The sequence below is a fragment of the Danio rerio genome, chromosome 18, assembly GCF_049306965.1.
Source record: "Danio rerio strain Tuebingen ecotype United States chromosome 18, GRCz12tu, whole genome shotgun sequence".
NCBI lineage: Eukaryota > Metazoa > Chordata > Actinopteri > Cypriniformes > Danionidae > Danio > Danio rerio.
This window is the reverse complement of record NC_133193.1, coordinates 20,813,622-20,829,571: the sequence shown is the minus strand read 5'-3', so window position 1 is coordinate 20,829,571 and position 15,950 is coordinate 20,813,622. Positions and strand designations below refer to the sequence as shown.

Here is a 15,950-nt window from a genome sequence, read left to right as displayed (position 1 = left end):
TGGGGCTTTATTAGTTTTATTTTGGCTAGAATAAAAGCCTTTTTTTTTAAATTTCCCAGGTTCTGCTGGTTGCAATTCCTGAATTTTCATTGCCAATCTTAAGCCAATCGTAATAGGTTGTTTTTGGTTCAATTTGGAATTTCCCCAACCATCGCAGAGCCCAGGGGACCAGAGTACGTGCTCTAGCTTGGCTGCCCTTGGTCCTTTTTTAATGTATTTTAAGGTCAATATTATTAGACCCCTTAAGCAATATATTTTTTGATTGTCTGCAGAACAAATCATCATTATACAATCACTTGCCTAATTTACCTAATTAACCCTTTAAATGTCACTTTAAGCTGAATACTAGTCTCTTGAAAAATATCTATTAAATATTTTTTACTGTCATCATGGCAAAGATAAAATAAATTAGTTAATAGGAATGAGTTGTTAAAACTATTAAGTTTGGAAATACATTGAAAAGGTCTTCTGTTAAACATAAATTGGTGAAAAAAAATTCAGGAGGGCCAATAATTCTGGCTTTAACTATATTTTGGTGATAAAGGGATGGACATGGCCAGGAAGAATTGTTCAGAGGCAGGATAAATCTATGCTTTCATGTTGTTTATGCCAAACTGTTACTATATTATACAATTAATATTTATGAAAAGTTTGAAGCTCAAACGGATGTTCGCTGTGTCTTTCTAAGTGCAGTACACAGTGTAACGCTGAAGCCTCATTAATTTCCCTCAGTACCAGGCAGAGCTTCTCTCTGTAATTGCCAGGGTGTCTGCATTATACAGCCAGCTGATAAGGAGTTGCTTCTCCGCATGCATACTGTCAGTTCTTTGTTTCATGTATGCTGTAAAAGAGTTGTTTGGATTTGTTGCTGACTGCACTCCAGCTTGTTTGCTTCCCTGGGAGCTCTTATATTAAGAACCATTTGTTGCATCACACTATGTAGTGCACTAGCTATAATCTGGCAAAAAAGAAACGTAGATCAGGAGTCTCTTAAACTGTTCTGTCAACTGCTATTAGTTTGACTACATGTTCAATAAATGTCAACGTATCCATAGAACAGAATGTCAGGCCGTATTCCTGCAAGGTCTGACTTCTTCCAATCTATAAAAAGACATGATGTTATGAATAGCTGATGCATTCGAGACATTGGAGAAGCAGCACGGGTTTTGATGTTCACAGCTCTAAAACAGCATCTGATCGATTCTAGGATGGTAATGACAATCAATGGATGGCAGTGACCTTTCTTGCAAAACTTGTTGCTGAAATGAACATACTCCATTGTTTGTTTTACTAAAACTTACCTTCCTGGCCATGATGAAGCCTGACGGCCTGTGTAAGACTTTAAACACAACTCCTCCATTGCCTGCTCCCAACTCGCTGATCTTCTCGAAGTCATCGTCTTTTAACTCTCCGACCTTCTGCTTTTGGGTGAGGAAAGCTTCCAGGCGTTTTTTCTGCTGCTCGTCCAGCTCCAGTTCCTCCAGCTTCTTCTGCAGAGCTTCCAGATTTGTTCTAACACAAAACACAGATAGAAAAGTTAACTTAATCTTTAAAATTGTGCAACTACATTTAATGGAATTTTAAATGGGCAATAAAACTGGTATCTGTATTTATTAAAGGAACACCATTGGTAATATCGATTGAAAAAAATCAATATGTTTCGGTATGAAACCCTAAAGTTTTATTAAAATGTGGCTTCTGAGTATGCGCTTCGAAATGAATGCCAAAAAAGCTGCAGTCTTATTAGAGTTTGAGCATGCGATATTCTGTGGGGCGATGCTGCGAAAAGGTGCAGGATTAAACTACCTTATTAGACATTTTAAAAAGTGTGCAATTGATCCATGTTTTAAATTTCTGTCCAGAGAGGTCATGTTTTGATCCTCGATTGGTCTCACGTAGTCACGTAAGCCCAATGTGACCACAGCTTTAGTGAAGTTTCACAAACTAATTTTGAGAGGAGCACTTAATATGATCGTCTACAGCTGATCTTTATTGCTAATCATTAGCTAGCCTATTAGATCATTCTAAAACTACTATAAATATCCTGCCTAATCATCTATCTCCAAGCTCAGGGTTCTCTTCCTGAACAAGATGCCCAACCTGCTATTATAGTCAAGCATTATCTAAGTGTGAAGCTTAGGGTGTAAATTTGTAATTTCCAATGGAGGTGCATAACGTGCACGACGCGCACATGGGAGCGATGCACACATGGTGTGTAAGCAGCGCACACGTGACGCCTGAGCATTTTCCAAGTACACCTAGTTGAAAACATCTGAACTTTTCCAAATGCTGCGAGAGCACCACGATTCATGTAAGTACAACTAACCAATCTGCTTCAAACTTTGTATGTATACACAGTTATATTATATACAATATACACATTTCAGTAATAACAGCAGACTAATACCTCAGACAAACACAGAGCACCCAAACACTGCAGTGCTTTTTCATTTTCTTCATGAACTTGTATCGGAGCTGAAGCATTTTGTCATCCTCTGAGAAAACAGGTGATATTTGTCGTGTTATGAGAGATGCCAGGTGAGCCAAGCGCAAAAGAAAATTAAAAATGGTGAAGGAAACCACACGCTTGTGCTTGTCACTTCAGGTCAGAATAACAACACACTTGAAAATGAGTACGGTGGCTAGCAGCAGTGAAGAGATTGTAAATAAAAAAGGATGCAAGGACGTCGCCAGACTGGCTTTTTGGTTTCTTTTCTTGTGCATCCCAGCCACTAACACCCCATCTGAAAGATTTTTTTTAGCATAGTGGTAATTTAGTCATCCAACTTCACAATTTGTAGAGTTGTAATGTGTATTTGAATGATGATGGCTGGTTCCTTTACTTGAAAGCCAAGATTTGATTATCAATATTTGTTTTGTTTAGAGTTTGAGATTTACGGTATCATTATTATTCACACTTTAATTGTTCAGCATTTAGACTTTACCATTATGCACACTGTTTGTAACATTTTATTTATCAAGTTTAGGAGTCTCTTTAACACTTATGTTTATTTTATTATAAAGAGATGTGATATTTTGTTTTAAGTGGTTAAAAAATCCTAATATTCCTAAATGGATTGTTTTAAAATATTTAATAATTATCGATATTAAATGATATGAAACATGATATTGTGATAATTATTTTTGCTATATCGCCCAGCTCTAGTATTTAATTTTTTGTATTTTTGAATAATCCAAAAGGAATGAAATGCATATTGTTGATACTTGAATAACTGATGTTAACAAAATTAATTTCCAGACTGTCCAGAAGTTAGTGGATGAGATCCCTCAGGAGACCATCCACCACCTCATCAGGAGCATGCCCAGGCATTGCAGGGAGTTCACACAGGCACGTGGAAGCCACACACACACTGCTGAGCCTCATTTTGACTTGTTTTAAGGATATTACAACAAAGTTGAATCAGCCTGCAGCGTGTTTTTCACTTCAATTTTGAATAAGACTCCAAATACAGACATCCATGGGTTAATAAATTTGATTTCTTGAAATACCTGTAATTTTTGGTGTCAGCACATTCAACTATATTAAGAGCAAAGTATTTAATAAGGATAAGGACAAGGACGTGTTATTGTAGCGTTCCCTAAATTTTTTGAGAAGTGTATATTTTAAACCCCCAACCAACCCACATAAACGACAATAGTCAAAATAATGCAAAAAAGTGATCATAATCATAATTTTGACATCTTTTAATTGGTTCATCAATAAGAAATAGCAAATATTTTTAATTAAGTAAATAAAAGCATGTGGACTTAATGCTTATGTATATATACTTTAATTTTTTATGCGTTTCTGTATAAACCTGTCAGGTAATGCATAATGTCACTGATACTTGCATAATTTTACTAATTTATGGTAACAAAAAAATCAATATTATTATACTAATATACTTAAAATATTGGGTAGAAATGAATGGCTCCTCACATTTTAAATATATTAATAGTATCACAGATTGGTTTGGCAAAAGTTAATTACATCTAAATATTGGAAAAACAAAAGAGCTATGTCTGAGAAGTAAAACAAGTACAATAGATTCAAGATTTTATAAACCAGTAATCCCAAATGGAAAAATAGTAGAGTAGATTTCAAATTGTAAGTATTTAGGCACAATTATTGACAATAAACTGAATTTTAAACTAATGTAGAGGCTGTTTATAAGAAGGCAAGTAAGTGCCTCAGTCTCCTCCGCACGTTGAGAAGTTTAAACTTTATTCAAGTTTGACTTTAAACATGGCATATAGATCATTAATAGAGTGTTCTCACATATAATACTGTTGCATGGTTTGGTAACAACACTTAAACAGAAGAAGAAATGATCAATCAGGCAAATAAGATAACTGGTCATAAACAATGTTCATTGCAGATTATATTAGACTCTTTTATGGAAAACACAGCAATTGCGATTTTTAAAGATAATACACATTCTCTTAACTCAGCATTTGCAGTGTCACCAACAGGGCACAGGTTTAGAATTCCTGAACCCAGAAGAAATGCTTCTAAAAAGTAATTTATCCCAATTGCAGTTGTTGTCTTAAATCAGTTTACTGTTTAAAGTGAATGGGATGGTGGACAAGAATGATTTGCAGTATGTATGGGGCTAATTAAGGGCTGTGTAATTAATCAAAATTCAGTTTCGATATCGATTTTGGCTTCTAATGATTATGAAATAACATTAATCGAGATAAAACAATTATTGAATAATACACAGCTCCCTTTCCAGTTGTACACATTTGTTGCTCAGCAAAGCTCAGTTTTATGTGAAAATTACTGAAAGCATGTACTGTAATGTAAATTTTGCAGCACGAGATGCACATAATTCATTGATGTACATTTGAATCGTTCATGTTTTCAAAAGCGTGAAAGAAATCGCGTGCTGTGTGTATGCGCTCAGCCTCAGAGACGAGCAGAGCACACAAATCTAAAGTCTTCCTAATGTGAGCCCCTTAATGGTCAAATACATGCAAATTTGTGTCAAAACATGGTGTTAAGATATTGTTCATATTAAGCCTCATTTATGTAATAAACAAACAAGTTGAGAATCAAAAGACATGTGAAAGTGAAACCATAAATCAGAACCGTACTGCTCTTAAAGTCACAGTGCGCAATATTCCTGCTGCCGACTTTTTTTATCATTAATCAAAAAAGAAAAAGCAAATCACTCACTGCTTTTGACTAAAGGATTTTTGTAGCAATAATTAACGTTTGTTTTCCCTAAAGTAAAGATGCTTAAAGCAGTTTGTTTCATTTTTTATTCTACTGTATTTATTTCCCTTTACTTATTTACAAGGAGGAAAGCATATATATATATATATATATATATATATATATATATATATATATGCACACACACACACACACACACACATATACATACATACACACACACACACACACACACACACACACACACACACACACACACACACACACACACACACACACACACACACACAATTTCTGTTTAACAGGAAAGAAAATATTATTTCAACCCATTTCTAAACATAATAGTTTCTTCTGCAGACAATCAAAAAATATATTGCTTAAGGGGATAATAATATTGATCCTAAAATGGCTTAAAAAAAATATTTAAACTTGCTTTTATTCTAGCCAAAATAAAATAAATAAGACTTTCACCAGAAGAAAAAATACTGGATGTACTGCAATACACTTTAGGAAAAAAAAAAAAAAAAAAGAATTCACAAGAGGGCGAATAATTTTGACTTCAACTGTATATCGTTTTGAATAATCATGATTTTTCCCATAATAGAGCAGCCCTAGGTTAATTTGGTTTTTATGTTTTTATGTTGTTTTCTTGATGAGTGTTGTTATTGTGTGTTTGTTGTGTGTATGCAGTTGTTGTCAATCAGACAAATTTCCTTTCTGTGCCAAGCAGAATGGACAATAAAGTTTAAACTAAATTAAATAGTTTTCACCAATTGAAACGAAGCTAAAATAAAACAAAATCTAAATATTATGTGAGAAAAATGGAGCAAATGAAAATGTTGAGAAATGCTGCTTTGACATGCAAAAATATCAATAAACTGGTATAAAAATGTAAATTAAATCCAAGTAGAAACACTAAAAACAATTAATTCCAAAAAAAAACCCAACTAAAACATAACCTAAACATATATTAATAAAAACAATAAAAGTATATAAATAATACTTAAATAGCATAGCTACAGTCTTATCCTGGCTTGCACAGAACTAAAAAACAGAAATTCCTCTCTCAGAAGAAGATCTCTAGCAAGCTGTAACACATTTCCATCCTTAAGGCAGAACTCATGTTGGAATAGTGAATAGGTTATTATACAATGTGTGGATAAGTGGAGGGAGGGCTTTATAACATCTTCCTAAAGCTCAGTCTTAGGAAACATGGAGTTCCTCTAAGCATGAGAGCCTTTTCCTTGGCCTTGTTGTCATGGTGATGTATTTCCTTAGCTTTCTGCTGGAAGAGCGAACTTCCATGACCCTCCACTATCCAGCCTCTCTGCATCTCCTCCAACAGCTCACCATTGCTCACCACAGCTTCATTCACCAGGTCAGCTGGGGGAGAAATGAATCTATGGCCCTGTTTCCATTTGGTAATTCCACAAGTCATAGCTAAGATGCATTGCATTAGCATTTCCTCCTGGTATTGGCATGCGTTCAGATGCATTCTTTGTTCCACTTTGGCTCAAATGATGTCAAGAGTGTCTGTGATATGTCAAGACGTGCCGTGAGAAAGTGAATCTGCACTTTGTATTCATACTTTGCTGCGATGTACACACAGATTTGATCAAAATGACCATCTAAAACCTTTTCATGTTGCTTGCTAACTCATAAGATGCATAACATGAGTTTATTATCGCTGAAAAAAAATTCACTGGATTCACTCTATTATTTGAAGGTAAGTGGTTGCAAAGAATTTATATGGGCTGAATTTAAACAAACTAAATTTAACAATGTTCAACTTTAAATACAGCCTATTTGTAACCACCTACCTTAAAAACATTTAGTAAATCCAATGAATCTTATTTTTCAGTGAAGTAGTCATGTCTTGAGACTCTTCTAGCAAAGTGAACGGACAAAATTAATCAGAAAGGATCACAAAAGATTAATTTGAATACATAATAATACCGGTTGGTTTTTACACAGAAAATCCCAAGCTGTTAATGCAATCAATAAATATGCATCTTAAAAAGGATAGTTCACCCCAAAATTAAAATGTAATCATAATTTAATTTAATCTCAAATGATTATAAACTTAAATTATACATTGACTATTGAGTTTGTGTAAATATGGTTCAGTGCACTAAATTAAAATGTTTATCTCATTAGTTAATCAAACTTATTTACGTCTTCAGTGTTTTGTAGGATAATGAGCAGATTCTGACCTAAATGGGTTATGTCAACAGGGATAATAAAACTTATTTATGTTTTCAAGGTTTTCTTTTGTAAGATAATGAGTGGATTCTGACCTAAATGGGTTATTTTAACAGAAATATGATTCTCAAAGTCAACCTATTCTTTAAGATAAAACTGCAAATTTCACTGAACAGTGACAGGTTTGCTTTCCTGACGAATGGATGATTATGAAAGATTACACTAACTGTTTAACTTCTGTGAGCATAGGTGTCTATTAAAATCTCAGTGTAACTTTACTTTACTTTTAGGCTACTGTATATGTGGATACAAACACCTATGTGACAAGAAAAGTGTCGCTTATAGGGTCCTATCATACACCTAGTGCAAGTTATTAGTTATACGCCTATGCAGGTCCAAATGCTGACACATTAATCAATACACACAGGATGTACAGCAATACACAAATATCTTTACATATGAAAAACAATTAAAAGATTCAAATGTTACAAAAACTATTATTTATAGATATATATATCTATTTTTTTATCTTTTTATCTATCTATCTATCTATCTATCTATCTATCTATCTATCTATCTATCTATCTATCTATCTATCTATCTATCTATCTATCTATCTATCTATCTATCTATCTATCTATCTATCTATCTATCTATCTATCTATCTATCTATCTATCTATCTATCTATCTATCTATCTATCTATCTATCTATCTATCTATCTATAATGTCATTAGCAGTATTATTAATTATATGCATATTTATATTTGCTTTTAAAAAAAACTAGTTTAGATTTATCCATCTGTCGGATTTTGGAGACAACATATGGGGTATAAGAATAGGACGTGTGTTTGGATATAACTCAGTTTCTTGACCACAACTCTTTATTATTTTTTATTTATTTGTTTGCTTACATACAGAACTGAATTTAGAAATAGTTTTGAAACTAATCTTTGCCTTCAACAAACAAAATCCCTACAGTGGAGAGAGTTTCCACCATTTCCTTACTTCATGAAAGTAAAGATTAACAGTAAAGAGAAAGTAAAAAGGCCGAACGGAGGAGGCTCGTTCTTTATCCTCACTCAGATGGTCTGTTTAACTGCTTTCTCACTAGTGAAGTGTTCAGTTACAAAGTTCGTCATGTAAATAGCAAATGTGCCACGCTTTTGCACCAAGCGCTTTAGATTTTGTGCTTTTTAAAGAGCCCCTATTATGGGTTTTTGAAAATTTTCCATGTAGTGTGTAACACAGCTCTAAGTGAAGGGAAATATCTAGCTAAGGCTTAAAGGGCCATGAAACCCCCTCGTTTCAGCAGGGTGTTTTCACACCTCCACTTTGGAAAAAGTCAGAAAAGTGGGCGTGTCCAGCTCTGTTTAGGGGGGAGTGTCGGAGGAACTAAAGTGGGATGGTGTGGGAGTGTCTATTTGTGCACGCGCGAGTTTCAGAGTCAAAATACACACCCACAGCGGACAATGTGACTGTGTTTACATGGACATCTGTAGTCGAATTATTTGCCAAATTATTAAAAGTTGGACTTTAACTGCAGTTTGGCTCTTTCATTCAGGGAATTCATTCATGCCTCTCGCGACAAACGAGATATTTGATTCAAGGAACTGCTGCAAGCGTGTATTTTTCATGCAATGTTTGATACCGCACGGCGAATGAGAGAGAAAAAAACTCCGCATTTCCCGGAAACTTAGATGCACACGGCAGGTAGTATCAGAAAGCCGCGTGTGTTATTCCGGTCACAAAATGCGGTGCTTACATTTCTGCACTCAGTGCACTAGTAACTTAATTCGATACGAACAAACTGAATAAACAAAGAGCACTGGTCGCTCACTTACCAAATCTGTAGAGACAGGACAATCACCAGCAACTAGAGCCGCGTCTTTATGAAGAGAATACTACAAGCGAATTCAGATTTCAGCGTTTGCAGATGAGAACAGCTCTCAGGTAAACAATAATCCTCAGACACGTAAGTTATTGTTGTCGAGCGTCGCGTACACTGTTAATCCACACGTGAGACTGAGCTCTCACAGAGAGAAAATGAAAATGAAACTTAACGGCAGCAAACTATAAAAGCAACACTTCACGCTTGTTTTGCCAACACAACGTGGCGTCTTTGTGGCGTAAACACGGTGACACTAATGAATATTAATGAAGTTCCACAATAGAGCGCGCTGATTGGTTTGAACCAAGCCTTACTCATGCATTAATGTATCACACTGTAAGACGTAATAAGACTCACTCTGGCACAGACGCCCAGTCTGCACGCTGGAATACACGCTATTATGTCATGGCCGTGACGCAGCTTCAAAAATTCGTTTCAAACAGGAAGTACAAATTTGCTTGAAATAACGCAAAAACAACCAATTTACACTTTTTAGTGAAATATAGGTGTCCTAATAGTGTTTTTAGCAGTGTGGGACACATATACGACTGTCAACAGCTCAAAAAATGTGTTTTGGTGTTTCGTGACCCTTTAAATCTGAAAGTGCACAGTGTTTAAAACTATTGATTTATTCATAAAAGAGTAAACTCATATTGCTTCAAATGAATCATCTTGATAATGAGTCTTTAGCCGATTCGGCTTGAAATTACGGGAGTTTTTCGGGATAAATAAAAAAACGCAAGGGTGGTGGGAGATGGATCTGAAATACAGGAGACTCCCGGAAAAAACAGGAGTATTGGCAGGTATGCTCACACATACACTCTGCACTCTTCAATGTTGTTGATAGCCGGGCATTTCACTCTGTATCTCGCTAAATGCTGTCGACCAATCTCAACTGACTGTCATCGGTCCAATCAGCTCAGATTAGCTTCGGGCTAAAAAGGGGTTTGGGAAAAAATTAATTACTAAACGAATCATATGGGAGTTGCTGGGATAATGGGGTAAAATAAATACATATTATAAGACAATGAAATTGTTTTTTGATCTTGCATGCATATCAGCCTGCTGCTGGAAACCGTTAAAACCAAAATATGACCCATATTTAATGTATTATAGGGGCTCTTAAAAATTAGAGCCCAGGATGTCAATCGTCAGGCTTGATCTTCTGGTTTTAGATTGCCAGCTAAATATTTTCCTGCAAAGCCTGTTGGGCACAATTATGCCTTCAAAATGGTATAAAACATTATAGGGGTGGTCAAATGTGTTTATATTATGTTATTTTAATTCTTTTTATTATTATTGTTAAGATACAGATTACTGCAAACATTTTTCCTCTATTTAATGAGCAGGCCGTTTATACATTTTGACGCCTTTTAGGGGGAAGCGATCATAAAACAACCATACAATACTGTATTTACATTTACAGCACCATTTATCTTGTTCTATATGTAAAATTGTATGTATACTTTTACTGTAAATTATTCAATAATTTTAACATTGTATTTACATTTACAGCACCATTTAGCTTGCTGTACATGTAGAATTTTATGTATACCTTTACTCTAAAATATACAGAAATTTTCCCATTGCAACTTTAAATGTTCTACAGCTAAATACAGTTCACATTACAGTTAAATACTGTGTTATTTACAAAGTAAATTTATGAAGGTATTTTATATTTTTGGAGAATGTTAGCCATTGGCAGATATACTATAGAAATCAATGGCTAACAATTTTCATCATTCTTCAAAATATCTTCTTTAGGGTTCAACAGGAAGAAACTCAGATATGAAATAAATGGAGTGAGTAAAATGATGAGGAAATGTTCATTTTTGGGGGGTAAACTATCCCTTTATTATTGCATGTAAACAGGGTCTGCCATTTTTGCGCATTCAAATGATCCAATTAAATCTCCTATAAATCAGTTGTTGAAACTAATCTAATATTATCATTATTATCAGAAATGTAATTTTCCCTGCAGCTAATAACCGTAATGTTACATGTTGCAAACATCTGTGAAGCTTCTCAATCTCACACCGTATCTTCGAGAAGCATTGGACACCATGAGCCTCAAGGGCTTTTCAGCATTGGGCCAATTCAGATGTAAAACATGCTGTCCTGCTGTTGAACAATGATCCACGCCACAACAAGTGACACTCACACATAAATTTACATCAAAGCATGCTGATCAGCCAGCAAAACATTGCAGCACGTTTTGCTCCAGGACAGACGGCACGACTCAGGTGGATGAAGAGAGCACGAGCACTCCACGAAGTCTTTGTCTCATCGATATGCACAACGAGGAGAAGTGTTTTCATTTTTGACAGCAAGGCCGGTTATAACCATGGTTACGAGGCTGTGTGTGTGGGTGGATGTGGGTGGCGTGGACACGCTGTGGTGGAGTCGTGATAATGGTGAAGGACGCAGAAGATGCCAGAGTGGAAAGAAATACTTCACAACTCTAAACCTTGCGTTGCGTGTAGGAGGACGAACAATGACTGGATATTCAGAGTGATTTTAGTCAGTGTGAAGAACCACAAATGCATCATAAGCGAGAACACAGAGCTTACAACAGAGCTCCAGAGCAAGATTATTAAACTGGCCTGGTCCAACAAATTCTACTGGTACTACAAACTGAAAAATAAATAAATTAAATCATGTTTCAACTGCAGATTTGAATAGTTTATAATTAAAACTTTGTATATTTCCCAGATACAGAAGTTTCTGTTCTGGGACCACAGGATTTTATCTCTGTTTCCGCAGAGAATGTTATTCTGTTGGCTTCATTAAACATGGACCTTTAGCATGCACTGGGGCGGTTTGCTGCCGAGTGTGACGTGGCTGGGAAGAGAATCAGCACCTCCAAGTCCGAGGCCATGGTGCTCCATTAGAAAAAGCTGGTTTGCCGTCCTCAGGTTGGAAGAGTCCTTACCCCAGGTGGAGGAGTTCAAGTATCTAGGGGTTTTGTTCACGAGTAAGGGAAAGATGGAACGTGAGATTGACAGGCGAATTGGTACAGCAGCAGTAGTAATGTGGTCAATGTACTGGTTAGTTGTGGTAAAGTAGGAGCTGAGAAAAAAGGTAAAGCTCTTAGTTTACCAGTCAATCCATGTTCCTACTCTCACCAATAGTCATGAGCTTTGGGTCATGACCGAAAGCACAAGATCTCAGATACAAGTGGCCGAAATGAGTTTCCTTTGCAGAGTAGCAGGGCACACCCTTATAGATAGGGTGGGGAGCTCAGTCACCCAGGAGGAGCTCGGAGTAGAGCCGCTGCTCATCCACATCGAGAGAAGTCAGCTGAGGTGGCTTGGGCATCTGTTTCGGATGCCTCCTGGACACCTACCTAGGGAGGTGTTCCAGTCATGTCCCACTGTGAGGAGGCCTCGGGGAAGACCCAGGACATGCTGGAAGAACTATGTCTCTCGGCTGGCCTGGGAACGCCTCAGGATCCCCCCTAGAGGAGCTGGAGGAAGTGTCTGTGGAGAATGAATCTGGCTGCCCCCACTACTCGGCCCCACAAAAGAGAATGAAAATGAATGAATAAATGAATGAATGAATGAATAATAATTTTTATTACAATGTCATGAAATTTGCTAGATTTTTAATAAAAATGTAAATAAATTATAGAATATAACGTAATTAAAAAATGTAATATGAACTATTATAGTAACTCTAATTGTGTTAGTTATATAAGTATAATATAAGTATATATGAGCGTAATATTAGGTAAAGACAAAAAGTTTCAATGTTTTGAAAATCAATGATGAAAAGGCATGAGGCAAAAAATACATTCACAAATTTATAATTTGTTGAACTGGTTTCTAAATCGTACAAATGTAAACAGTTTTTCATTACAAAACATAGGTGACCAATAGACAAACTAAAACCGGAAAATTAATGTGAATCACAAATTAACCTATAAAATTGGTTTTATTTTCTCTCCTAAATGTTGTGTCTTTCTCTTTAATAGTTCTGGATGCCTTCATAATAATATAAATAGTATAATAATATAAAAATATGTACAAAATAACATTACATTTCATTTCACAAAGCAAAATGCACATCAAAACTGAACTTGGTGCAGTCCTAACCTTGTTTTTCGCAACACACAAATTCACAGGGCCTTCCGCAAAATATATACATAGAAGATCAATTCATTTGTAGTGACAAGATCTTCTAATAAAGTAATAAATAACTGAATACTACTATCCAGTGAAATATTTACTCTACCCTTTGATACAGCATTATGTTTACATAAAAAGGGCAGATGCTTTCTCAGAAAAGATACAAAAACTGCTCGCGGTTTGAAACTTGCACACAGAAAAGCCTTTGAAGCCCAAAAAGAGCACTTGAAAGAATCCTAACACTGCTTCAGATTTTTCCATCTCTTAGACTTTCTGAAGAGTTGTGTGGACATCGAATGATCAAACACAGGAAATATGTGGTCAGCGTTACATGTTGTGCATGGGAACATGACTCTAAACTCAAAAACAAACCATTTTTCTCCAGTGAGAAGACCACAAAACTAAAGACCACACTGCATGTATGGAGTACATATCAGTAGTTAATATGCACATAAGTAAACTAATAGTTATCAACCAAATTTCCCCTGTTATTTGATTACATGAAGTATTGCAATCATCTTTTGCATCAGAAGTTTTGGTAGCACTTTGGGTCACAATTCATGCTAATAACTACTGGCGTATTAACTGCCTGTTATCAAGATATTAACTGTTCATACAGTCATAATGTATGATCTTATCATCCCTAATCCTACACAACACCTAAACCCAACTTCTATGATACTATTAATAAACAGATAATAAGTAGTTTATTAAGTTGGAGTGTTCTTTAATATTTTTATTAATACTGTGAATTGAGACCTAAACTGAAGTGTTACCAAAGTGGAAATGAGGCATTATTTCATGAATTATGTGGATATTATCGGACATGATATATGAACATTTAGTAAAGTCTCTAAATTAGTGTTTAGATTAGATGTTTTCATATAGGATATTGGATATCTCTTTTTAGAATAAAACTGTGCAACTTGATGTAAAGAACTGTAAGTTCTGCTGAAGTGCAGATGTAGGGTTGCACAATTACTTGAAAAAAAATTGTGATCTCGATTCGACGCCCCACAGGATCTTAATCCAGCATCTCGACAATTCAGTCAATTATATTTTCAAGTTAAAGAGAGAAGCGTAAAGCGGTCGCACAAGTCTTTACATTGCTTTCTATACGTTGCTCAGCAACATGGACACCTCCAATTGGTGTTGAAAGAGTCTCATACTGTATTTATAAGGTATAATTCACACAAAAATGTTTTCATGTAGTGATGTATTTCGTGGCCATGAAATGTTTGTACTTCAGTGAACAGAACTTGCATAGGCTATGAATAACAGGTAATAAAGTCGTAAATAACGTTCAGTTTGTTGTTTGATCGCATGGAAGTATGAGTTGCGTGTTTGTTTGTTTTTCTCTCAGAGGGTCGCGCATAAAAATATCCATTTAACAGTGTCAGTATAATTACTCTTGCCTATATAATGTTGAAGATAATGCCAGAGGGAATCTGATAATGACACTGATAAATGGATATTTTTATGCGCGACCCTCTGAGAGAAAAACAAACAAACACGCAACCCATACTTCCATGCGATCAAACAACAAACTGAACGTTATTTACAACTTTATTACCTGTTATTCACAGGCTATGCAAGTTCTGTTCACTGAAGTACAAACATTTCATGGCCTGTGAATAAGAATATCCATTTAATGCATAAAAATATCCATTTAACAGTGTCAGTATTCTAGTGTTCTGATGTAATCACTACTGTGCATTAACAACCAGAATATATTAAAGTCTGTTCCAAGTCCACCGTTCCAAGTCTATACACAATTGATCATTTTAACCAACAGTAGAACTACACATAGGCCTAATATTATTGTTGTTTTAGCTTATGTTTGACAAATAACAATAATAATAGCCTACTCATATAAACCTTTATATTAAACCTAAATTACTGTGATCTTTAAGCAAAACAAATATTGTGATTCTCATTTTAGTCAGAATTGTGCAGCCCTAGTTTGATGCAAAAGAAAATGCATTTTTAAATTTACTTAAAAAAAAGCCTTTTAATGGATATCTCCAGCCACAAATTAAAGAAAAGAAACAAAAGGAGTGTGTATTTTGAATTTGACATTGTCTTTACATTATAGAAAAAAAAAACACTTCACGAAAATCCTAAAAATCTAACAGGACTATTTAAAAAAAAAGTGTTTCACAGCAGTGTCTTTACCTAAACTACACTCCACAAATCATTCCTGTGGATTCATCTGAGCTGTCATCCCACAATGCACCGATTCAACTAGATCTCAGATAGAAGTACAATAAAAGAAGAAAATTAGGGAACAGATAAAACACAAGAATTATCAGACTCTTTTTGATGCGCTATAACGGCATTCATACACCCGGCAGCACTTTTAAGTAAAATGGAGAGCAGCAGATGGTGCCATGGCGTGTGCGTGTGTGTGTGCGTGTATATGTGTGATTGTGTAATACTGTAACACATTGCGGTTTCCTACTGATAAAAAAGACACAATGCAGCATTGAGCTCGTGGGAAACAATAGAAGCAGAGGTAGCACTGCCAATAGAGAGAGATCAAACAATATTGG

At 35.5% G+C, this 15,950-nt stretch overlaps 1 protein-coding gene across 1 annotated transcript in view; it reads right to left on the bottom strand.

The window, feature by feature from the left end:
* map2k1 (mitogen-activated protein kinase kinase 1) overlaps positions 1-15,950 on the bottom strand; it is a 32,554-nt gene that overhangs the window by 8,369 nt on the left and 8,235 nt on the right. Inside the window, 1 exon segment of the mRNA NM_213419.2 lies at positions 1,302-1,512. Within this exon segment, the coding sequence (NP_998584.2) occupies positions 1,302-1,512 (211 nt within the window).